Consider the following 26697-nt stretch of genomic DNA (forward strand, 5'->3'; position numbering starts at 1 on the left):
AAAAAAGTGGTCCAAGGCCAAAACATAAAATACAGCACAAGACCATCAAGCTGCCTCCATCAAACTTCAATCAGCGCGATACAATCCAACAGGTAGCTTTCTCTCAGGATCTGCCACACCCAGGCACGACCATCAGATTGCTAGACCATGACTCGTTACTCCAAAGCACAGCGTTTCATTGATTTACGTGACAAGGACGCCGGTCTTACAATATGCTTGAAAGAATGTGGTTTTGGTGGGGGCGATTAAGGGCTTGTGAAGGGATGTACGATCGTGGTAATTCATATTATGCAGCGCCATGAGCACAGTACTGGTGTTGAAACGTGTCCTAATCGTCTCACTGACAGTCTGTTCGTGCTGGCACAACGTAACCCTGAGTTACACTCAAATGATTCCTTGCGTGACTCCTGTCACGGTTTGCATCTCCATAGGTTTTCTGGATCGTTTCGTGACGGTTCAGCATCAGTCTGCTTCCATATGCGATTCATCTAACCAATTTTGGACCTACAGACCTTCGATGCCGTTGAGCTGTCATGTACAGCCGGACTGCTTATATGGCACCCTATTATCATTCCATGCTGGAACTCTGTTCACTTCATCGATCGCACCATCTTACATTCACAATCGTGTTCCAACATGGAATTATTCGATCTCAGGTGAGGATAACATGCTTTTTCTCCTGAAAACTCCGGTTTTTCGACCACAGAACACACGCAATTTACAGTTATATCATATCCAGCGCACAATGGTTTAAGTTACTGATGGAATGTAGTTATATTGTAGTCACAGCCTAGATTTTTTAAGGGGAAATCTTCTCTATCCAATTTGATTGGATACTGTGATGCAGTAATCGGATGCAAAAATAATTTTATATCATGTACTTGTATTTCAGATAAGCTTTTGATACTGTTACACATAAAAGGCTGCTGTACAAACTGGAGCAATTTGGCTTTGAGTTCAAGTTACTGCTATGGACAAATGGATGGTTGACTGGGAGAAGACAGAGAATGGTTATTAATGGACACTCTTTTTCATAAACTACAGTAATGTTATTAGTTGAGTCCTAACGGTTCTGTGCTGGGCCTAGTATTGTGTTCAATATTTATTAATGATACTAATGAAGGTATATTAGGCTTAATGTCTACGTTTACACATGATACGCTTGTTGGCATCCAAAGGACTTGAGCTTCCATTTACGAGCGCAGGATTCAGTCCACTAAGGACATTACATGGATAGTTGTGGCCTAAAGGTGTGGATGGTACTGGGAAGCAACGATCAATGGACAATTTCTGGCCATTTTACAGAATTATATACCACCATAGAGTTAAATGAGTTCAGGAGTTGTCCTACTAAGATACAAAACATGTATGTCTACATTTCGCTAACGCGATTTGTTCGCTTCCATCCCTCTTCATGAAGGCCATACTTCATATTGGTATGTGCCACATTTTCCTAAATAAATACTGCTGAACCATTTGTTTCTCAGTGCGGTGTGACTCAGTGCAGCATTGATTTTAATAATATAATCTTTATCGTTATGAAAGTTTTGAAATAATGACTTTTCACAGCCTGGTGGCCGATCACCTTATGGACCTTGGGTTTAAGTTGTAACCTTATTTTATAAAACCGGCTTAAGCTGGGATCGTATTTATGGGCTTGGCAAACCCAGGGCTGGATATTATCATTCTTCTCTTTCTTGGTGATTCCTTTCTACTTCTGACTCTCTCTTTCTCTCAGTGTAACTCGGGGAATATTTTTTTTTTTTTTTTTTTGCTGTTGCAGCATAAGCCTCAGGCTTCCTTGCACCATATGGCTAATAATAATAATAATAATAATAATAATAATAATAATAAGCATTTCATGTGTTTGCATCTGTTTATTTATTAGCAATTCATTATATGGGTAGCGCCCTCTATACACATAACTCCAGAGTGTTTTTGTAAACTATGGAAAAATATAGTATCACATGTGCACCTTGTGTTATTATTTTGTGTTATCGTGCATTTCAATCGTTGTTTATCCCCGAATTTATTTGATTGTTTCGAATAAGTCTATAGTTTTCATTCGATTCTGCGAATAGATGCGTTAAGGTGTTAGCTCGCTGATGAATTCCAGATGTTTTTTCAAGATGCCCCACTCATTTTCAATCTATCACTACGCTATGAACATAAACAAGTTCAAATGTAGGCACGTGAGATATTTATCTGAAATATATGATCAAGTCAGCCACGAGAATAACTATAATAATATAATCGAGAATGTTGAATATAAACGAGATGAAATGACTAACGTCACACCTCGTATTTTATCTTTTATTGGGCGTAATCTGCATTTGCAAAAATACCATCCACTTTGTTTAGTAAAGCAAAGAATTATCAATTATATGTACTCGAAGTATGTGAATCGGAGGGGAAATCCTCTGTTTTCTGTTTATGAACGTTTGAGCCCTGTAGTTACTCTAGAACAAAACTTTGACAGCCTTCTTGTACCCAAAGATCACCCTAGTCATAAGCACAGTGATAGTTACTATCTGAACCGGCGTTTTATGCTTCGGGCCCATACATCAGCTCACCAGCATGAACTCATTTTGAGTGGCTTAGATAACTTTTTGGTTATTGGTGATGTGTATCGACGCGACTCTGTTGATTCTACTCACTACCCTGTGTTTCATCAACTGGAAGGAGTAAAACTATTCGCCTCGCATCAAGTAAATTTTTGTTGATGCACTAATATGTTACAGCATTTTAATTTATGTATTTGTTTAAACAGTCGGACAGTCATGAGCTAATTTTATTGTTAAAAAAAAATTTTCTGTTTATACTCCAGCACGACAACCAAGTCAGTAGAGTTTACAATAAATCGTCAATACAAATATTTACCGTATTTAGTAGTCAGGAGCTTGAACCCCGGTCCACTCAAGGAACGCGTGCTATGCACCCTCGCTCCTGACCACTGGGCTACGTCAGGCCTGATACAGTAACTATACACTATGGCCCGTGCATAATTTGTGGGTGGGACGAAATGATTGGAACACATAACTGAGCTTAAGCTTTGTCACATATTTTGATTAGTGTGTCTCACATCTGGTGAGTAAAGAGAATAATGATGATATCCAGCTCAGGACCCTGGCACACCCAGGGTCCTGAGCTGGATATCATCATTCTTCTCTTTCTTATTGATTCCCTTCCACTTCTCTCTCTCTCTCTCTCTCTCCCTTTCCCCCAGGATAACTTGGAAATTTTTTTGGCTGGTGCAGCATAAGCCTCAGGCTTCCTTGCACTATGTGGCTAGTAATAATAAGTAATAATAATAGAAAACACGTATAATAATTAATATCTCCATAAAATTAAAAGCTTGTGGATAAAAAAAATATACTGTAATTAAATATAAATAATATTAGTATTAATAAGGTAAATGATGCAAAGAAGCCAACTCATACAGCATCAGCAAAAAAATAAAATAAAATAAAAAAGAGAACACTGCCTATCAAATCATCTGTCCATTCTCTCCAATAATTTGAGTACTCTTTCCTTCAATTTATTCAAACAACTCATTTCCACAACACCGGATGTAAAAGTTTGTTCCAATAATCAATTATTTTCTGGCTGAAAGCAAATTTTCACATGTCCTACCTGCAACCATCCTTTAAAGTCTTAATTTAAAAAAAATATAAGAGATTACCTCATTCAGCTTTGTAGGATGCAGCTTTGTAGAATATCTTCAATATGACACTCTCCAAGTATAACTGACAAAAAAATGACTTAAAATAATTTTAATGCATTCTTACACTCATTGCTCATGAATGATTCAACACATCAGGATCGCAGATGAAGGCCCCAACCCAACCCCAAACATATCAAACTGCCACAAAACTCTGAGTGATAGAAAACGTTATGTCAAATTCGTGAAATGAAAAAAAAAAAAAATTCCCATTTCACCATCGTAATTTTAAGTTATATCATTGTCAAGATATATATTTATACTTTAAGAAATTTTACGCAATGTCTTCTATCACTCAGAGTTTTGTGGGGGTTTGATATGTTTGGGTTGGCGCCTTCATTTGTGATCCCGGTGTGTCGAATCATTCATGAGCAATGAGTGAAGAATGCATTAAAATTATTATTTTAAGTCATTTTTAGTTAGTTATACTTGGAGAGTGTCGTATTGAAGATATCCTACAAAGCTGAATGAGGTAATCTCTTATATTTTTTAAATATCGATATAACATAGGATCTATTGAGCCTTGTAGCTCTGTTTTATATTTTAAAGTCTTAAGCATTTTGATGAGGTCTCTTTGCAAGTGCCTAGGCTTCAGATGCTGCAATTTGCAGAACTGGTCTTTGTTGGTAAGTGGAGCCTTTTGCATCCCTGACACATCTTGTTGCACTTTGTACTTATTCATTCACATCTATGTGCTCCTATAATTCTTCCAGACCAGTACAATACAATTATGGTAAGCATTTAATTATGATGATGAATATTTTATTGCCATGTCCAGTATTCACATTCACAACCCCTGGATCAGTTTTGGAAGTAATGCCACTTTCAGTATGTTAGAGAATGAATGATGAAAATCATTGTGTAAAACCAGTTCAGTAGTAGATGTGCCAACAGGTAACCAGCAGGTGAAACAGAAAGTGGTTTGGGTAGATGTTTGACAACACTTCATTTTTCTGTTTATTAATGATGGTCAATTTTTATTTTTGCGTTTTTCTCCTGTATTTTTTTTTCCTTCTATATTTCGGTAAATATAATCCATTTATAATCTGAAAGCAAAGTGGCAATCCTGGAGAAAACAAAATATTTGTGTAGAGTTGCCACAAATATTTAAGTGGCAATGTGTAGTTTTTTTTTTTTTTAAAACAAAAAAAAAAAAAAAAAAAAAATATATATATATATATAAACTTATACATATATTTGAATAATGTTTGAAATAGTTGAAAACTGAATCTTTAATTAATAAAAAATAAAAAGGTAAAGCAAACATCAGAGGCAGCAAAAAGCATATTCCTCTACACGAGGCTTGAAATATAAAAATAAATTAGAATTAGAATTATTTTTATTTTTTTAATCATCATTCTAATTTATTTATATATATATATATATATATATATATACACTGGTGTGCAAAATTTAAGGACCAGTCAGGTTTTCACCTGTAGCTTCTCAGGAGTGGCCTGGATATGGGAAAAGCATACCAAAGGAACCTCGTGAGATACAGAAATGATGAAGGAAACAACAACAACAATGGAAACAAAACGGTACAGAGGGACTTTATTTAAAAATGGCACCATAGCACTGGCTGCCATGATACAGATGCATCACTGCCAAAGATGGAACAAAGGGAAGAGGTGGTCCTCAGTTGGAGATACGGCCACCCCTAATGTCAATGCAGGCTTTGCACCGCCTGTCCATATTTAGAACAATGTTGTTGATCAGTTCTTGCGGTAACATCATCCATTCCTCTGTCAGCGCCATCTTCAGCTGGTGAACATTTTCTGGTGGGTGTGGACATGTCGCTAGGCATCTCTCCATAAACACAAACTCGGGGCCAATGGCACCTCGGGAACAGATGCACATGGGGAAGGATTACCGCAGTACAGTAACGTGCACCAGTTACAGTACTGTCTTCCAGTATCTGGAGTTGTGTACGTCCATCCAAGATAACACCTCGACCGCCATATCGATCCCTTTCAGTGATGTTTGCAGGGGTGATACCGTGTGCCAACCTCTCGCCAGATTAGCTGACATCCAGAATCACTGCTGAGACTGAATCTAGGCTCATCAGTAAAGAGTACGTTACCCCATTGCACTGCTGTCCGGTCCTTGTGTTCGATGCACCACTGTAAACGGTGTTGCCGATGGGGAAGTATTAAAGGGACACAGCGTACTGGCCATTGGGCAAAGTCCACCTTTGTGGAGTTGCCTGGCCACAGTAAACTACGATATCCTGCGTCCTGTGCAGCTGGTTTGCAATGGATCCCGCTGTCTAGTGTCGGTCCCTCTTGGCCTGTAGGAGTATATAGTCGTCATTGAGCGTTGTTTTTCGTGGACGACCACCACTGGTCCTTCGAACAGCTGTACATATCGTTCTGAAGGCCGACCACGCATGAGATGATGTTATGGGTGATATCGAACTCTGCAGCCACACTCCTCACACTTCGATCTTTCCAATTATTCGACTCAGGGTAAAGTCATCCAGATGTTGTCTACTAACCATTTTGATGTCTGTAGCACTGTATGAAACCAATCGAACATCTGTAACAATCATGCTCACCATTCTGCAATGTGCACATAACTGCTGAACTACTGCTTTTATCTGTTTATGTGAGCCCTCTCATCATGATTCAAATTTTTGCACGTGCACCAGCTTTCTACTGAACAGCCACAGTTATGCAAATCGCCACAGGCTGTTTCATTTGATTTTGTGGTTGTAACCTTTAGAAATAGTGTTGGTCCTTAAGTTTTGCACACCAGTGTGGATTCAGTGGTTTCTTAAAAAATGGAAGTTGACATTTTACATAGTAACAAGAACAATAACTTGTATGGGTAAGCATTATTAAGAATTAGAGTAGAAATTTTAAATAGAACTGTACATTTTAAAAAATACAAATAGATTGAAAATTTGGTTCTTTTTAGTTTACCTTCCTACCAGTGTAAGTTACAAGTAAGTCTAATCTAACATAACCTAACCACTGTATATTTGTAATATAAATATATAAACATAAATATACACAGGTTAGGTTACATTACATTAAAATTACCTGTGACTTACATTGGTGGGAGGATAATAGACAAGGCAATGTCAACTGTTTAATATTGACAAATGCAAAGTACTGCCTATGATTAGTAGTAACCCCAAAGTATTGTACCAACTGTGCGGAATTATACTCACGGTAGTGGAAAATGCAAAAGAACTTGAGGGATATGAAAATCTGTGAGCAGTGCAGACAGGCTACCAGAACAGCTCATGGGATCAATGATATACAGGAATTTTGTTAGCAAGGATAAGTAGGTGATTATCCTATTATATAAGGCAATCGTCAGGCCACATCTTGAGTACTGCATACAGGTCTGGAAGCCTCATTTAAGCAAGGATGTGGAGCCACTGGAACAAGTACAGAGAAGGGCAATGAGATTGGTGAGGGGAACAAAGGGGTGCTCTTAACAAGAAAGGCTTTAGTGCTGCAATTATTGCCAATTTTTTATTTAAAATGTTATTAGTGAAAAATCATAAAGAAATGAAAAGAAAAGAAAAGAAAAAAAAAAAAAAAAGACTTTCTCGCCCAAGAAAACTTCAGTTCAGCAAATTGCAGCATCTGGAGACTAGGCACCTGCAAGGTGATCTGATTGAGGTGTTGAAGGCTTTGAATGGATTGAACAAGCTGATGGGATTCTTCCTCTTGCTCAGTTTAAGAACCTGAGGGGGCACAGATTCAAATTGAGGAAGGACGGTTTCAGAATAGATGTGCAGAAGTTTGCCTTTAGCCAGTGGTTGGTTGTTCATTGGAACAAGCTCCCATCTGTTGTGAAAGTTGATAGCTTAAATAAATTCAAGGAAGAACTAGACAAACTATTGGAGGGAATGAATAGGTACAATGGGAGGTGTCTTTTTTTTTTTTTTTTTTTCTTTGCTGTATGCTATATAAGCTTGTTTTCTTCAATCATTTGCCACTACTAATGCTCAATTCTTCAGTACTTGAGCATTAGCCTGTAGATTTGTGGAAGGCTTACTTCCTAGTTCCTGATTTTGCCCATTCACAATCAGTTGTGATTCCAAATATGAGCTAATATGGTTATATCCAGCCCCACGATAAAATAATATGATTTTTTTTATTCCTACATGAGATTAAAGCTCATTCATTTTCCCAAAAGAAATGATTTTTATGAGCAACAAAATGTTCTCCAGGAAAAGAACAAACCAAAATATCATAAATTGCTTTACTTCCCCCCCCCCCACTTTTCAGAAAATTCTGGGAGCACCACTGTTGATAATCATTAAAATGTATTAGTATTAAAATGATAGAATAATGCAAGGAAACAAACTTTAAATAAAATAAAATTTAAAAATAAATAAATAAAATGAGAGATGCTGCGAGAGTTGTGTAATGTAGTAGTAGTGGCATGTGATGCAAGAAAGCAAGTGTATAAGCTTATGCAGCATCAGCCAAACAAAAAAAAAAAAAAATCACACCATTCCCTCCAAATGCCTGTCCAGTTCCTCCTTAAATTTATTCAACCTATCAACTTCCACAACGACAGATGGAAGTTTGTTCCAGCAATTAACCACCCGCTGGCTAAAGGCAAATTTCCGCACATCTATTCTACATCTGTCTTTTCTTAATTTGAATTTATGCCCCCTTAGGTTCGTAATCTGAACAAGTGGAAGGATCCCATCAGAATTCAGTGTGCTCAACCCATTCAAGGCCTTATACATCTCAGTCAGATCACCGTGCAGGTGCCTAGTCTCCAGCCACTGCAATTTGCAGAACTTAAGCCTCTCTTGGTAAGAGGATCCCTTCATTCCCCTCACCAATCTCGTTGCCCTTCTCTGTACACTCTCAAGTAAATCTACATCCTTCCTAAAATGAGGCCTCCAGACCTGTATACAGTACTCAAGGCGTGGCCTGACCATTGCCTTATACAGAGGGACAATCACCTCCTTCTCCCTGCTAGCAAAATTCCTATATATCATTGACAAAACCCCATTACCTGCCCTGGCAGCCTGTCTGCATTGCTCAGAAAACTTCATATCTGACTGCACAATTACTCCCAGGTCTTTTTCATTTTCTACCACCTTAAGTGTAGTACCACAGAGTTGGTACATTTCTCTGAAGTTACTTCTGCCCATGGCCCCTCCGTAGCCAGGTGTGAAGGAGCAGTAGTGCATAGCACACGCTTCTTGATTAGACCGGGGTTCGAGCCCGTCACCACCAAATACAGAGGATGCGGAAATGTCAGGGAATGACCACTGCATATCCCCGGATATGGGGGATATGCAGGGAATGACCACTGCATATCCCTGCATATCCCCCAATATGGCCTTAGTTGCTAATGCTCCTAAAAACCAAATAACAAAAAAAAAACTTCTACCCATATGCAGTACTTTGCATTTGTCAAGGTTAAACCTCAGTTGCCATTTCTTAGCCCATCTGCCCAAATTATCTAGATCCTGTTGCAGTAGCACACTGCCATTACCAACCCTGCCAACCTTTGTATCATCTGCAAACTTCGACATTAAGCCTGATATACCTTCATCAATATCATTGATAAATATACAAAACAACAGTGGACCTAACACCGAACCCTGTGGGACTCCACTAATAACATTAGCCCAAGAAGAGCACCACCCATTGATTACCACCCTCTGTCTTCTCCCACTTAACCATCCTTTTATCCATTGTAGCAACTTACCCTTAATACCATTCTGCTCCAATTTGTACAATTGTCTTTCATGCGCAACAGTGTCAAAAGCTTTCCTGAAATCCAAATATATGATATCAAAATTATTTTTTGCATCCAGTTCCTTTGTAACCACATCATAATATCCTATCAAATTTGTCAGACAAGACTTTCCCTTAACAAACCCATGCTGTGTCTGAATTATTGCTGCAGTCTTGTCTAGATGATCCTGCAATGCATCTTTAACCAGTGACTCCATTATTTTACCCGGAACAGAAGTTTAACTGGTCTGTAATTACTCGTGTCACCCTTCGATCCCCCTTTGTGAATTGGGGATACATTTGCACATCTCTAGTCCGTGGGAACCTCCCCTGAGTCCAAGGATGCTCTCATAATTATGGCTAAGGGTTTGCTTAGTTGCTTTGCCGCCTCCTTTAATATAACTGGATAGATCCCATCCACCCCAGGTGATTTTCTTATGTTTAACTTCAACAATTTCTCCTCCACTTTGCTTTCAGTTATTACAAAATCATTAAGTATCCTGCTACAATTTGATAACCTTCTGCCATTTTGAAACCTTAATAATTCCTCATGTGTGAATGTAGATGCAAAATACTCATTCAGTGTAATGTAAAAGAAGTGTTAGCAAAAGTGAAACTGGCTGGGAGGAGTTTTTTTTTTTTTTACATATCTCTTTTAACCTTGTTCAATTAGTAAGAATAAAAATTAGATGCCATTTTCTATCCTTGAAGAGAAATTGTAAAATGCTGATCAGTTCTTGTAAAAATATTAATTTTATGCTATTCATATATACAGTGAAACTTCTCCTAACGGACACCTCTCGTTAACGGACATCTCTCTACAACGGACATTTTCAAATTCCCCAACTCACCTCCATTGGTTTTAACATGTTTGCAGCTTCTGTCTAGCGGACATTCTCTGTAACGGATGCGGACAGGCAATCTGCACTGTTTCGTTTAGATTAGCACTTAATTTGATCTCCCCATAACGGACTGCGGGAGAGCTCACGGCCCTTTTTCTAGGAACTTTTCTTCCAAGTATTGCCTCAATTGTGTGTTTATTTTATATTTCCGATTCTCTGAATTTTATCAAGGTTTACGTCGCGGTTCTAAACCCTTTTTCAAGAATTTTAAGGCACGTGTAAAACTTCTGATGAATTCAATGTGTGCGGGGGGGGGGGATATGGTCGGCCTTTCGTCTTTTCAGTTTCAGTTTTCAGTTTTGTTCAGTGTCGTGTGAAGTGCACAATGTCTTCTCGTAAACATTTAACTTTAAAAGATAAAGTCGAACTCATTAATGCGTATGATCGTCAAAAAAATAGTGTTTGCAATCTCGCTGCAAAATTCAAAATCGGGAAGAGCGCAGGTAAGCGACATCCTAAAGAAAAAAAAAAAAAATGAACTGCTCAAACAATTTTGGCAACACAGAAATGATCAGGTTCAAAAATCATTCCCGAAAACTGTTGGACTTCAAATTGACAATGTTACGTATAAATGGTTTTGCCGCGAACATGCTAAAAAAATTCCCATTAATGGGCCTATTATTAGGGAAAAGGCTTTGGAGGTTGCGAAATCTATGGGAGTAAATGAGTTCAAAGCTTCTGTGGGATGGCTAGACAAGTTCAAAACTCGGCATAAAATTTCTTGTAAAACCGTAAGTGGTGAAGGTGGATCTGTTGATACTGGGGTTGTAACAGAGTGGACCGTCAAACTGGAAGATTTATGTCGTGATTTTGAAACTAAGGATATTTACAACTGTGACGAAACAGGGTTGTTTTTTAAAGCTCTTCCTGAAAAAACAATGAGTCTAAAAAACGAAAAGTGCCAGGGCGGAAAAATTTCTTAAGGAACGCTTGACTGTACTATTGTGTACAAATATGCTGGGAGACTTTGAACAACCTCTTGTTATAGGAAACCCACAAAATCCTCGTTGTTTCAAGGGCATAAAGTTGAATCTTTTGAATGTTGACTGGAAGTCTAATAAAAAGGCGTGGATGACATGAGATATCATGAGCGAATGGATAAGTCACTTTAACCAAAACATGATTCGTCAAAACAGAAAAATTATTCTTTTCATGGATAATGCTGCATCTCACCCGCACATTGAATTGTCCAACATTCAAATCGTTTTTCTGCCACCAAACACATCTGCAGAGTGTCAGCCCTTGGATCGAGGGATAATAAAAAATTTTAAACTTCGCTACAGAAAACGTGTTTTAAGACATCTCATTGCAAACATGAACGATGTAACATGTGCGAGTGACCTTGCAAAGAAAATCAGCATCCTAGATGCGATTCAGTGGATTACCTCTTCAGTAAACGCAATTAGAAAACAAACTGTCGTGAACTGTTTTTTAAAGTCTGGCTTCTCAAACGCAAAAATTGAAGTTGTGGAGCACCAAGAAGAACAAGAAGTTCAACATCTATTGATAATGTACGATACTTCCGCTACAAGTGACCCTGGCTACAAAGATATAGACTCGAACCTCACTACAGAAGATGGTGCTCTAGATATCAACGACATTGTCATCGATATTTTTCAAGAAGTTCCTCATGAGGATGAAGAAATGGAAGGAGGTCATTCTGTCGAAGAACATATTAACGGTGAACCACCAATGAAAATAGAAGCGCTCATACAAATCAATCGTTTAAAAATGTTTTTCGCCGCTGAAGAAGATACTGAAGGACTTTCGATGGTTTCTTCACTCCAAACAAATGTTGAAAACAAAATTATCAGCCGGAAGAAGGTGCAGAAGAAAATAAGTGATTACTGTATGCATTTTTCTTAAGATAAAGTCATAATATGCATAGCACAATTGTATGTATATTATTTACAAAAATATTGTTCAAAATCTGTATATATTTTAATTTAATTTTACATTAAAAAAGAAAAATCGGTTTAACGATTTTTCTTTTTTTTTTTTTTTGTTTTTCTCCATCAGACTTCTTGTTAGCGGACACTTCTCTCTAACGGACACATTTTCGTTCCCCATGGATGTCCGTTAAAGGGAAGTTTCACTGTATAAGATACCAAATGAAAAACCCTGTTTATTTCATTGGAACACGCTTCCATCTGTTGTGAAAGTTGATAGCTTAAATAAATTCAAGGAAGAACTAGATAAACTATTGGAGGGAATGGATAAGTGAAATGGGAGAGGTCTTTCTTTCTTTCTTTTTTTTTGGATGATGCTATATAAGCTTCCTTTCTTGCATCATTTTCCACTACTAAAGTACTGAAAAATTTTTTGGGAAATTACATTAATGCCCAAGAAAAATTTTTCTTGGGCACTAATACATTTTTTAACTTGTAATGAGAAACCATTTTAATGAGTATTTTTTCTTATTTCCTCAGCTTTCATTATATAGTGGACTTCTCTGTATTTATATTCATAGCTATTTCAAGGCAATGAAGAAACAAGCTCACTAAAACTTTTTGAGTGTGGTGTTTTCAGTTCAGATAAGCAGGAATGTCATACTCTGGAGGCAACAAAATTAGTAGAACAGAATCTGAAATCATGCTTAGAAGAAATTGCCAGAACACTTTTTGGAGAAAGTGAGTTTAAATTCCATGGTGGTAAACAGTCATTAATTATATTTACGAGTACTTCTGCAGTAAAAAAATGTGCTTATTTTTTTATCATATCAGCCTGTGCTTATTTTTTTATCATATGACATATTTAAGTATAAAAGACACAATCTGCTTAGCAGTTTATATGCAAATAATGATGTTTTGTCCATCAATAGAAATTAAATGAGTTTTATGCATAGTCAAAAAGTGCCTAATATATTGTGTGACAAAATAGATAATTACTAATTGACATGCTAATTAGTAATTAAATTACTTAGCTAAATCATATTTTTAACTGTTTTTTTTAGGGTGCTCAAAAAAAAAACATTTGGCTCAATTAATATGAATAATGCATGCCTGAAAAAGCTCATAGACCTTGAAAAACAAAAATTGAAATCTATTTTTATTGTATGAAATGGATTTTACTAGTGTGATCAGATGATCTTGTTTTCTGGGATTTGTTCCAATGTCCCAAAGTTTTTCTTTTCAGGATGTAAATGTTCTGGTTTTCCAAAAACCCAGCAAGGAAGCAAACTTATACAGCATGGCAAAAACAACCTACTCCAATCTCATCTTTCCACCCCCTCCCCCCCTTTACATAATACTGTCACATCTCCTTGAAAGATATACAGAAATTTTAGTATCTTAATGAATGGTCAATTTCAAATGTCATTCAATAATACATATTGCCTTCTTAAAAATGAGTCTTTTCCTTTTAAAATACTTTAATCAATTATATGATGTACTACATACATTCTATTTCCTTAGAAGTATTTGCCACTCAGATTTTTCTTATAGTTCATTTACTTTCCCTTTTAAGAAACCAGCAGTAATCTCCCATTGTGGCAGCATCCTGGTACTGCCTTTCCATCATAGGTATGTCCTGTGGAAAGCATTCCCTGTGCTCATCACTAAATTTCCAAAGAAAACTCAGATGGGTATCAGAATAAAATGAATTTTCAAAGACATTCAGCAGCCCTATCTTTCTACTGTTAGTGTAAAGTTGACACCGGAGTTCATAATTATCTTCTTTCCATCTTCCAAGAGTGCACAACTACTTTAAGTGATTCCCAGGCTGCTAGTTCAGTATCCTGTAGCTTTCTTTCAAATGCATCATCTCTGAGTAGTTAGTATTAGTAATGGCCATATATGGTGCAAGGAGCCTAAGGCTTATGCTGCACCAGCCAAAAAAAAAAAAAAAAAATAGTAAAATTATTTAATAATAATAAATTTGAATTTATGGATAATTTATGATATTGAATTTATGGCCCCCAGTTCTAGAATAATTTATAACAACGAAAATTTTGCCCTCATTCATTTTACTTTTGCCTCTCAGAGCCTTAAGCACCTCACTCAAGTCTCCTCTAAGGTGCCTATTTTTCAAGCTCTGCAACCCACATATTCAAAGTCTTTCCTCATATGGATGCCCTTTTGCCAATCTCACCAGATGAGTTACTCTTTGGACCCTTTCAAGAAGCTCAGTCTTTTTTTAGGTGCAATCTGCATGTTTGAATACAGTATTCCAAGTGTGGTCCAACAATAGCCTTATATAATGGGATTATGACATCCTTATCTCTACTAGCAAATGTTCAATAAATCATCGATAGGACACCTCGGGCTTTCCTTTCAACCTGTCTACAATGCTTGGACAACTTCATGTCCGACCGTATCATAACTCCCAAGTCCCTTTCTTCCACTACTGACTTTAGTTAAACTTCACCAAGTGTATAAGTTATTTTTGGGTTACACTTTCCCAGATGGGGTTAACCTTTTCCAAGGTTACACCTTGCACTTTGCTGGATTAAAGCAAAGCTGCCATTTTCTGACCATCCCTTTATGTAGGTCATCTCTTTATTTGAGGCCCAGTGAAAATTCCTTCTTTCAGTTTTGTATCTGTTAAATTGGAAACACTTCCCTTAGGTAGCAGAATTCACTTCCTTTTTTTTATCCAGAGCCTTTACAGAATTCTTCATTAATCCAAGCTTTATATGCATAGGTGAAAGAATAAGCTTTTTTTGGTTCAACCAGTGGAACATATTTTATATTACTTGTTCCCTGGTAAAAATTCCTCCCTCTTTTCCCACTGCTGCAAAAATTCCTCTGGATGCCTGTAATGGGAATTGTATCCTTGTAAAAATTTTGTGAATAAAGAATAATGTTTCTCTGTTGCACTACTGCCCCACAAACATAGAAAACAAAAGTATTTTGTGAAACCTCCATACAGGCCAGTGAGTAATCCACTGGTCTGTATGGTATCTTAAGATCACCAAGACATTCTAAGCAAAGTCATGGCACTTTACTGCACTCAGGATCTTGGACATACTTTAATATGTTTCTTTCAAGCCAACAGCACGAAGTAGAGGAACCGATGGAATGCATTTCTCTTGTGCAGCAGAACTGCTTTTGAACTTAATTTTAAGTCATCAATAAATACATTCCATTTATTAGGATTGTGTTCAGTACCCATTTCATTCAGAAAACCTCTAATATCCTTTAAATTAGTGGCCAGAAGTCCACTAACATAATTGTCTGTATTGAAAATATAGAAATTATATTTTGAAAACACTTTGTGACATTTTCGGTATACTGTAATTTTAGTTCCTGCTTCAAGTAACTTCCACTGTTGTAACCTAGAACTAAGGAGTTCTGCTTGCTCTTTAGATAAGTTAAAAGCACAAACTAAGTCATTCAATTCTTCTTAAATTATCTTGGCCAGCATAATTTGTCTAATTCTTCCTTAAATTCATTCATATTACCCCACTTCCACAATACCAGATGGAAGTTTGTTCCAACAGTCACTCTGGTTGAAAGAAAAATTTTACACACATCCTGCAACCATCCTTTTTCAATTTAAATTTATTTCCCCCAAATAAGGGACGATACCATCAACATTTAGTTTACCCAATCCATTTAAAGCTTTAAATGGACTGATTACCCTTCTTTGAATCCTTTGTACAACTTCTTTGTTCTTTCAAGTGTGCTCCAGATGTGACCACCATATTCTAAATGCAGTTTCATTATCCTCTTATAAAAAGAGATAAAAACATCCTTTTCCCTACTTGTAATGGTCCTATATATCATAGGCACAACACCATTTGCCTTCATAGCTACCTGTTTGCACTGCTTGAAAAATTTAATGTTTTACTGAATTGTACTCCCTTGCTTGTAAGCTTCACTTACAAGCAAGGGAGTACAATTGATTTCTTGATTTCTCTTCAAAACCTTAACATTTTTGAACATTAAAAGTTCAATTGCCATTTGTTAGACCATTTCTAACCCGTGCTGTGATCCATTAAGCAGACCATTTGTGCAACTGATCTTAGTCATTTTTAAACAGAATGGCTTGGTTCTGGATGTTAACCTAACCTTTCTACCTTTAAATAATCAGCAAACTTTGATAACCTTTCATCTCATCAGTTTCATTAAGACAAGAAACAGAAGTAGCCGTCAACCTAAAGGATTTTTTTATTAATCAAAATACATTAGGGCAGAAAGGATTTCAGTAACACATTAGCATTAGTAGAGGCATATGATGCAAGAAAGCAAGCTTATATAGCATCAGCCAAAAAAAAAAAAAAAGCCTCCCATTTTCCCCATCCATTCACTCCAAATGTTTTAGTTCTTCCAACTTATTTAAGTTGTTAACCTCCATTACAAAAAATGGAAGTTTGTTCCAACTATTAACCACCTGCTGGCTAAAGGCAAATTTCCACACATCTATTCTACAATTGTCTTTCCTCAGTTTGAATTTATGTTTCCTCAGATGAGTAATCTGAGCAAGAGATAGAATCCCAATTAGCATTGAGCTTGCTCAAACCATTCAATTCCTTATACACCTCACAGGTGCCTAGTCTCCTGCTTCTGGAGACGTATGCTTGAATATGATTGCATAATGTTTCATTGAGACAAAAAAGAATAATTTCAATAAAATGTGATTGAGTAGTCATTGGCTTCTGATTTATTTTATTGATAATGCTTAATTATTCCTCAAATACATTAATGTAATTATTTTATGATATATTAAATGATATTTTCTCTTTTGAAAATATTTCAGTTTCAATTTTATAGAACATATTACAGAACATAGTGACGTTCTCATTGTTTTTTTTTTTTTTTTTTAATCATCCCAAATTTTAGGCTTTAAAACTCATTTTTCCTGGTGTGGCAAACCTGTTCATAATTTTGACAAAAAATTAGTATGGAAATAGTATAATAAACATGTTCATGTTAGAAAACTAACTTTTGAGTACCACCAAGGGTCATCATCAATATGCACATTAAACCAATATCATTTAAATTTTGACTATGTTTCTTTGTATTTTATTTCAAAGCAAATCAGTTAACAAAATTCAACACAACTAAAACATGAACTAAGAATTTAGAGAGCATGGCCACTCAGCCTCTCACCAGTGAACACCTAAATGCTGTCCAGTGGCTCCAATTACCATCCCTTCCATCTTGGAATTAGGCAAACTATTATCTAGACGCTCTCTGAATTTGTGAATGTCTTTTAAAAACTATCCACACAAGCCATATACCAGTTCCTTGTCATAAGGAATGTTTGGGGTGATTTGAGGTGGTTGATTGCTGGAACAAACTTCCATCTGTTATTGTAGAAGTTGATAGCTTAAATAGATTCAAGGCAGAACTTGACAAACATTTGGAGCGAGGGGATGGGTGAAGTAAAGTTTTTTTTGGCTGATGCTACATAAGCTTGCTTTCTTACATCATGTGCTAATGCTAATAAACAGTTCTTTTAAGTTTTCTTCCTCCAAATAAGGGTGCCCCCATCTCAAGAGCAGATCTTAGTTTGAGGTAAAAACTGCAATGGAGAATGATATGGAGGCTCGTCTTCAATGTTCCACAAGCACACAATACAGAATCAACCAAGTTGAACTGACTTAATCCGAGTATCAGGCCATGTCTATTCAGCAGAAAGGAAGTATACGGACCAAACTGCAGCCTCAGTTTCCTTCTATACTTTACAATGGAAATGGTTGGGAAACAGACAAAAGTCTTCCTACCTTTATCAGAGTGCATCCTTCTTTCCTACCATAACTCATTAATCTCATCATAAATTATTTTCCGTTCCTGAAACTTTGCTGATATTACCTGTGCTGCATCTGTCAATAATGTGCAAAAGACGTAGGTTATGCTCAGAAAAGCAAATCTCTAAGCCAATAAAAGATATTTTCGAATTAAAGAATTTGTTGCTCATGGAAACCATGCTCTGAAGGCATAAGTCAGTATGGGAACAAATACATTCATATAAACGGTTTAAAGCACACCCTTTTATTTTCCACTTGACCTGTACCACTCTACAGAGCTTTGCGTACATCTTAAATTTTTTGCTTTAAATATTTTGAATACTCAGTAAAATAGAGGCTCTCTTCTAAGCATAGACCCAAGTATCTGATGCTGCTCACATACCTAAGAGACACCCCCCATGTCTAACGAGGGTTGGTCTTGTTAAACTCAGCTTGCCTTTTAGCAGCATAGTTACAGTCTTATTAGATGAAATCTGCAACTTGTGTATTTCACTCCATTTCATAAGTTGTTTTAAGGCTGCACTTGCTTTAGTTTCTATTTCTTTTCTGGACTGTCCGAAAACTATAAAAAAAATAAGTCATCAGTGTAAGCAATGGCTCGAGTGTACTCTGTGCCACTCTCCAAAAACTCACCTAAGACGTCCCCATATATGCTCAAAATATCCACCACCACAGAGCATCAAATACATCCTTAAAGTTCATGAACAAGCCAAGTACATACCACTTTGAATAATTTTCCACGACATTCATCAATTGTCTAATGGCATCTTCAGTAGAGTTTCCTTTTTTCAACTTTTAAAATTTTAACCTTTTAAATCATTATGCCTTTTCATGAATATTGCGGCGCCTCAGTAGCCAGGTGGGCAGGAGCAGCAGTGCATAGCACACGCTTTTTGATTAGACCAGGATTCGAGCCCGTGAGCTACCAAATACAGAGTATGCAGAAAGGTCAGGGAATGACCACCACATATCCCTGGAGCAATATGGCCTTAGTTGCTAATGCTCCTAAAAACCAAATAATAACATGAATCTTGCCATAATCAATATTTCAAATATTTTCCCTAGTATGAGTAATAGGGTGATATCAGGTTTGGCTCATTCAAGGGCTTCCAGACTTTTTTTAAGATCACTCTCAGAATGGCCTTCTGCCAAACCTCAGGAAATCTTCCTTTGGCTTGTTATAAAGTCCAGCATCACACCTGGGTACCCAGAATGGAAGGATTCGATGATATGCTTTTCCAAAAAGTTGAGACCTGGAGCTTTGCCATCCTTTACCCGATTTATGGCATAATTTAGTTCCACCTAAGAGAAGGGCTCCTTAACATTTTCAGAGTGGTAACATATTCTCATAGACAATAATTTTTCATAATTCACTATGACATTCTGGTTTGTCACTTCAAAACAGTTCCTTCGAAATATGTCTAACAGACTTAATGCAAGAGATCGTGTCAAATTGTGTCTCATCCCAAGTGTTGAAAACAACGTTATCATTTTCAGTATAATAAAAATGTGGAAATATAAATTCAACTTTACATAAACATATTTAACAGTGTGAAAGGTTATGAATGGTTTAAACATTACCACCAAAGGTACCATAAAAGGTTGACTTAATCCCCTAGGCTCTACAAGTCTTAGTCATTATGAGGAGTTATTAAGGTTTGAAAATGCCACAAGGTTATCAAATTGTAACAGGGTGCTTAATGATTTTGTAATAACTGAGAACAAAGTGGGGGAGAAATTGTTGAAGTTAAACATAAGAAAGGCACCTGGGGTGGATGGGATCTATCCAGTTATATTAAAGGAGGCAGCAAAGGAAGTAAGCAAACCTTAGCCATAATTATGAGAGCATCGTTGGACTCGGGCGGTCCCCATGGACTGGAGATGTACAAATGTGTCCCCAATTCACAAAGGGGGATCGAAGAGTGGCACGAGTAATTACAGACCAGTCAGTTTAACTTCTGTTCCGGGTAAAATAATGGAGTCACTGGTTAAAGATGCATTGCAGGATCATCTAGACAAGACTGCAGCAATAATTCAGACACAGCATGGGTTTGATGTTTGTGCTGCCTGATGTTTGTTAAGGGAAAGTCTTGTCTGACAAATTTGATTGGTTATTATGATGTGGTTACAAAGGAACTGGATGCAAAAAATAAGTTTGATATCATATACTTGGATTTCAGGAAAGCTTTTGACACTGTTGCGCATGGAAGACTACTGTACAAATTGGAGCAGAATAGTATTAAGAGTAAGTTGCTACAATGGATAAAAGGATGGTTGAGTGGGAGAAGATAGAGGGTGGTAATCAATGGGTGCTTCTCTTCGTGGACTAATGTTATTAGTGGAGTCCCACAGGGTTCGGTGTTGGGTCCCCTGTTGTTTTGTATATTTATCAGTGATACCAATTTTAAACACACACACCAACCGTTTATGACTGGTTGAATAATGAAATAAAATAAAATAAAATGATAGAAAAGACTGTAAAATAATATTTACAAAAAACTTTTAGTCATTTACAAAAAACTAAACTATAACAAAAGTAAAATAAGTAAATAAGTTAAAATGCATTAAAATATAAATATAAAAGCGATAAAAAGACGATAAAAAACACCAGAGCTTTCGGAGGTGTCTTCCTCCTTCCTCAGTAATAGTGAGACTTAAATGACACATCCTTAAATACCAGGTTCACGGCACACGTGGATGACCAGGCGCATACTCAGCATTCCTTTCACTTGTACCGGAACCGGAAGTGGACTGGACACGTGGAAAATTAAAACGTGGAAAATCCTGGGCCAAGCAAAAATGATTGCTGCAAATCTTACTCCGAAACAGAAGAAAGCGCTAGAAGAACTTAAACGGGACGAAGATATTATAATCCTACCAGCAGATAAAGGCAGATCAACTGTGGTATTAAACAAAGAAGATTACCACAAGAAAGCGTTAGACTTATTAGGTGATAACTGTACGTATAAGATTGTTCACAGAAACCCCTTGGCTAGCTTAGAACAGTGTGTAAATAAGATGCTACTTTCCTGGCTAAAGATGGAAAAGATTCCAAAGGACAAGTATTGGTCCATGCATGCAACAGGGTGTCGACTGCCCAGATTTTATGGGTTACCTAAGACACACAAGGAGAATGTTCCATTACGGCCCATAGTTTCCTTCATTGGTAGCCCTACGTATGCTTTATCAAAATATCTGGCGCAGCTGATTTCCCCGGTTGTGGGGCGGTCCGCGTTGGTCATTGGAGACAGTGCGGAATTTGTGAACTTTGTGAGGAGTCAAGAAATAGGGGAGGACGAGATGATGATGTCATTAGATGTCATATCATTATTTACTTGTATCCCCATAGCCCATGGGGTAGAATGTGTAAAGTTGGCTTTACAAAAGGATAATACTTTAAGTGCTAGATCCCACCTAAACATAGAAGATATATGTGGTGCTGTTGAATTATGTCTTTCTAGTACAACCTTGGTTTTCCAAGGAGTGATGTATAAACAGGTTCACGGTACAGCCATGGGTTCTCCAATCAGTGCCATTGTTGCAAATCTGGCTATGGAGGAATTTGAGAATAGGGTTTTCGCAAGATTGGAGTTCCCTATGCGTAAGTGGAAACGATATGTTGATGACACGTTTACTATTGTAAGGAAGGGGAGAGAGGAAGATGTGGTCTCGTTTCTCAATGGTTTCTCCCCCTTCATAAAATTTACCTCGGAGGTAGAAATAGATGGTACCCTCCCATTTCTGGACATAATGGTATATAGGGAAGGCCCCAGACTTAGAACTAAGGTTTATAGGAAACCAATGTGTAGGGGCCAGTACACACGTTATAGGACGGCACAGACTGTCCAACATAAAAATAGTGTGGCCAGAGCACTTTTGGGTAGGGTGAGAATGCATTGTAGTACCCCTGAGGAGGGGGAGAAGGAAATTAGGCAAATCACGACGGATCTTATGAGGTGCGGTTACCCCCAGAGGGTCATTGATGAATACAACAGAGAGGAAGAGCCCAATCGGGTAGTTCCGCCTGTACCGCTTACCACAGTGTATGTTCCCTACTATCCGGGCCTGTCAGATCGCATTGCGAGGATGCTTCGCGACTTTCAGACACGCTGTGTGCAGCTTCCGGGCCGGAGGTTGCACACAGTAGTGTCACAGGTCAAAGACCCCATTACTAGGGATTCTAGTAGTGGGGTCGTGTATGAGATCACATGCCCGGATTGTGGGGAATGTTACGTGGGGGAGACAGGACGGCGTCTCAAGGACCGTCTGGGAGAACATTCACAAGCGATACGGACCTCAGAGCTCAACAAATCCGCCATTGCCGAGCACTATTGGGAAAAACAACACCAGATCTCCCCCGACAACGCTGTCATCCTTGACCGGGCGCATAGATTCTGGGACCGCAAGTGGCTGGAAAGTCTGTGGATTGGATCCTCTGGTAACAATAGTATAAACAGAGACAGGGGAGTTAGGCTTCACCCCCTTTTTGAGGCGGTGGTTTTGACAAGAGACAAACGTTTTAATTTTCCACGTGTCCAGTCCACTTCCGGTACAAGTGAAAGGAATGCTGAGTATGCGCCTGGTCATCCACGTGTGCCGTGAACCTGGTATTTAAGGATGTGTCTTTTAAGTCTCACTATTACTGAGGAAGGAGGAAGACACCTCCGAAAGCTCTAGTGTTTTTTATCGTCTTTTTATCGCTTTTATATTTATATTTTAATGCATTTTAACTTATTTACTTATTTTACTTTTGTTATAGTTTAGTTTTTTGTAAATGACTAAAAGTTTTTTGTAAATATTATTTTACAGTCTTTTCTATCATTTTATTTTATTTTATTTCATTATTCAACCAGTCATAAACGGTTGGTGTGCGTGTTTAAAATTGGTAGTATGAATAATCCCAACCTCAGAGGCCTTATTGCAGATATTTATCAGTGATATTGATGAAGGTATATCAGGCTTAGTATCGAAGTTTGCAGATGATGCAAAGGTTGGCAGGGATGTTAATGACAGTAAAGGTAGTGTGTTAGAGTGGGCTGAGAAGTGGCAACTGAAGTTTAACATTGAAAAATGCAAAGTACTGAATATGGGTAGAAGTAACCGCAGAGAAATGTACCAAATGTGTGGTATTACACTTAAGGTGGTAGAAAATGAAAAAGACCTGGGAGTAATTGTGCAGTGAGATATGAAGTGAAGTTTTCTGAGCAATGCAGACAGGCTGCCAGAGCAGGTCATGGGATGTTGTCAATGATATACAGAAATTTTGTTAGCAGGGAAAAGGAGGCAATGGTCAGGCCATGCCTTGAGTACTGTGTGCAGGTCTGGAGGCCTCATTTTAGGAAGGATGTAGATTTGCTTGAGCGTGTACAGAGAAGGGCAACAAGCTTGGTGAGGGGAATGAAGGGATCCTCTTACCAAGAGAGGCTTAAGTTCTGCAAATTGCAGTGGCTGGAGACTAGGCACCTGTGCGGTGATCTGATTGAGGTGTATAAGGCCTTGAATGGGTTGAGCACGCTGAATTCTGATGGGATTCTTCCACTTGTTCAGATTACGAACCTAAGGGGGCATAAATTGAAATTGAGGAAGGACAGATGTAGAACAGATGTGTGGAAATTTGCCTTTAGCCAGCGGGTGGTTAATTGCTGGAACAAACTTCCATCTGTCGTTGTGGAAGTTGATAGGTTCAATTTAAGGAGGAACTGGACAAATATTTAGAGGGGATTGTTTTGTAATTTTTTTTTTTTGGCTGATGATGCATAAGGTCATACGCTTGCTTTCTTGCATGACATGCCACTACTACTACTACTACTATTATTTTGCCCTCCAAAATCATATTGGTACGATTGATACTGTTTAAAATTTAAACTTTGAATCAAAATATTATTAAAATTACTTAAATTTTAAATGATTTTGATAGTTTTCCAAATCAGAGTTTTTCACATCACACATGGTGAAATGTGCTTTTTATAAACGTTCTGGAGGAATTCATAGAAAGTGCGGCCCTAGCCCACACTTGCTGAAGCTTAAGTATGTTTTAATTTGTTTGTGTTATGCACAGTACCACTGCATATCAGTGGCTCACCAGGCTTTATTATATTTGAAAGAAATTTGCTCAGTATAAAAATATTGGTATGCGAAACTGAAGACTCTTGTCAATGTTGTGTTCAGTTTTCTATCAACAAAATAATATTGGTACTAGTCAAATAAAGGTATAAAAAGAAAAACTTGCTTTTGTCACATTAGTTAAAGCAATGTATTTTTAAAAAAGAAAGTTATTTTGAGTAGATTTAGCAGTGCACATTTATTAAAAATTAAATATAATGACTAGATTAGCATAGTGAAAGGGTCAGCAACCTTTTAGTAGTGATGCACACGGTTCACTGAAGTGTAGAAGCTTGGGTGTTAAGTTCTTTCTAGTTTGGTATCACTGGTGCCAGTGTTGAATATTTTTTAACACTGGCACAGGAGATCCAATATTTTTCTTATTTCATATAAAGGGTATGCAGAGGGTGAGTAATAATTTTCAATATATACTTCAAGGATCCACATTGAAATTAAAATACTATGTGCTGCCTGATGTTTTTGATGGGTCCTTGGCTGTGGATGAGCAAATGAAATTGAATGCAGTGCCATTCAGGCAGTTTTGGGTGCAACCTCAGCTAGTGACATAGTAACTTATTTATGAAAGTATTTTAGTGATTCTGTAATACAGTTTTCAAGGACTCCTAATTTCAAATAAATTGTTTATCCTATGGTTTTTTTTTTTTTTTTTTTTTGGCTTATGCTGTTATAAGCTTGCTTTCTTGCATCATATGCCTCAACTAATGCTAATGATAAGTTTGCCTTTAGCCAGCGGGTAGTTGATTGCTGGAACAGACTTCCATCTGTTGTTGTGGAAGCTGATAGCTTAAATAAATTTAAGGCTAAACTAGACAAACATTTTGACTGACTGGATGGGTGAAATGAGATGGGTTTTTTTTTTTTTTTTTTGGCTGATGCTATATAAGCTTGCTTTCTTGCATCATATAATTCAACTAATGGTAACGCTAAGCTATATCGAATTATTGTAAGTGTTACAAGATAAAAGTACTGAGATGAGATTTTTGATATGAAAATTTTGTTCATTAGCATTAGTAGACGCATACAATGCAAGAAAGCGAGCTTATGCAGCATCAGCCAAAAAAAAAAAAACCCTCCTATTTCATCCCTCCATTTGTTCTAAATGCCTGTCCAGCTCAGCCTTAAATTTATTTAGGCTATTAACTTCCACAACAAAAGATGGAAGGCTGTTCCACCAATCAACTACCTGCTGGCTAAAGGCAAATTTTTACACATATATTCTACAACTATCTTTCCTCAATTTGAAATGCCCCATCAGCATTCAGCTTGCTCAACCCATTCAAGGCCTTATACATCTCAATCAAATCTGATTGAGGTGTATAAGATCCTTTTGTTCCCCTCACCAATCTTGTTGCCCTTCTTTGTACTCGTTCTAGCAACTCTACATCCTTCCTAAAATTAGGCCTCCAGACCTGTACACAGCACTCTAGGTGTGGTCTGACCATTGCCTTGTATAACTGGATAATCACCTCCCTGTCCTTGCTAACAAAATTCCTATATATCATTGACAAGACACCATGACCTGCCCTGGCATCCTGTCTGCACTGCTCAGCAAACTTCATATTTGACTGCACAATTACCCCCAGGTCTTTTCCACTTCCCTGAGTGTAGTACCACTAAGTTGATAGGTTTCTCTTTGGTTATTGCTACCCATATGCAGTACTTTGCATTTGTCAATGTTAAACTTCATTTGCCACTTCTCAGCCCATTTTCCCAACTTATCTAGATCCAGTTGGAGTAGCATACTGTCTTTAACAACCCTGCCAACCTTTGTATCATCTGCAAACTTAGACAATAAACCTGATATACCTTCATCAATATCATTGATAAATATACAAAACAACAATGGGCCGAACACCGAACCCTGGGGAACTCCACTAATAGCATTTGTCCACGAAGAGCAGTGTCCATTGATTACCATTCTCTGTCGTCTCCCACTCAACCATCCCTTTAACTATTGTTGCAACTTACCCTTAATGCCATACCTCTCTAATTTGTACAGCAGTCTTCCATTTGCAACATTATCAAAAACTTTCCTGAAATCCAAGTATATGATATCAAAATTATTTTTGGCATTCAGTTTCTTTGTGACCACATACATCATAGTAGGCACCTCCGTAGCCAGGTGGGCAGGAGCAGCAGTGCGTAGCACACGCTTCTTGATTAGACCGGGGTTCGAGCCCATGCCCACCAAATATGGAGCATGTGGAAAGGTCAGAGAATGACCACCCCATATCCCCTGAGCAATATGGCCTTAGTTGCTAATGCTCCTTAAAAAACCAAATAAACATAATAACACATCGTAGTATCCAATCAGATTGGTCAGACAAGACTTCCCTTTAACAAACCCATTCTGTGTCTTAACTATTACTGCAGTCTTGTCTAGATCAGTGTTCTCAAACTGGTGGCCCCCGAAGCAATTTTACACGGCCCACAAATACATTTCAATTATGTATTTGTTGTAAATACAGTGCTTAAACTTTTAGAGACATAGAGATATGGACTGAGCTTATGTGTGCGACTGCTATTGAAGGAAAA

The 26697-nt window shown here is 37.6% G+C and overlaps 1 protein-coding gene across 1 annotated transcript in view; it reads left to right on the forward strand.

The window, feature by feature from the left end:
* Window positions 1–2014: 2014 nt before the first annotated feature.
* LOC150078613 (phenylalanine--tRNA ligase, mitochondrial-like) overlaps window positions 2015–26697 on the forward strand; it is a 40156-nt gene continuing 15473 nt past the window's right edge. Inside the window, exons 1-2 of the mRNA XM_090382735.1 lie at window positions 2015–2708; window positions 12817–12976. Of these exons, the coding sequence (XP_090238861.1) occupies window positions 2106–2708; window positions 12817–12976 (763 nt within the window). The 5' untranslated portion in view covers window positions 2015–2105. The remainder of the gene's footprint in view (window positions 2709–12816; window positions 12977–26697) is intronic.

This window comes from Mastigoproctus giganteus, chromosome 10, assembly GCF_048544385.1.
Source record: "Mastigoproctus giganteus isolate SK-2022 chromosome 10, ASM4854438v1, whole genome shotgun sequence".
Classification (NCBI taxonomy): domain Eukaryota; kingdom Metazoa; phylum Arthropoda; class Arachnida; order Uropygi; family Thelyphonidae; genus Mastigoproctus; species Mastigoproctus giganteus.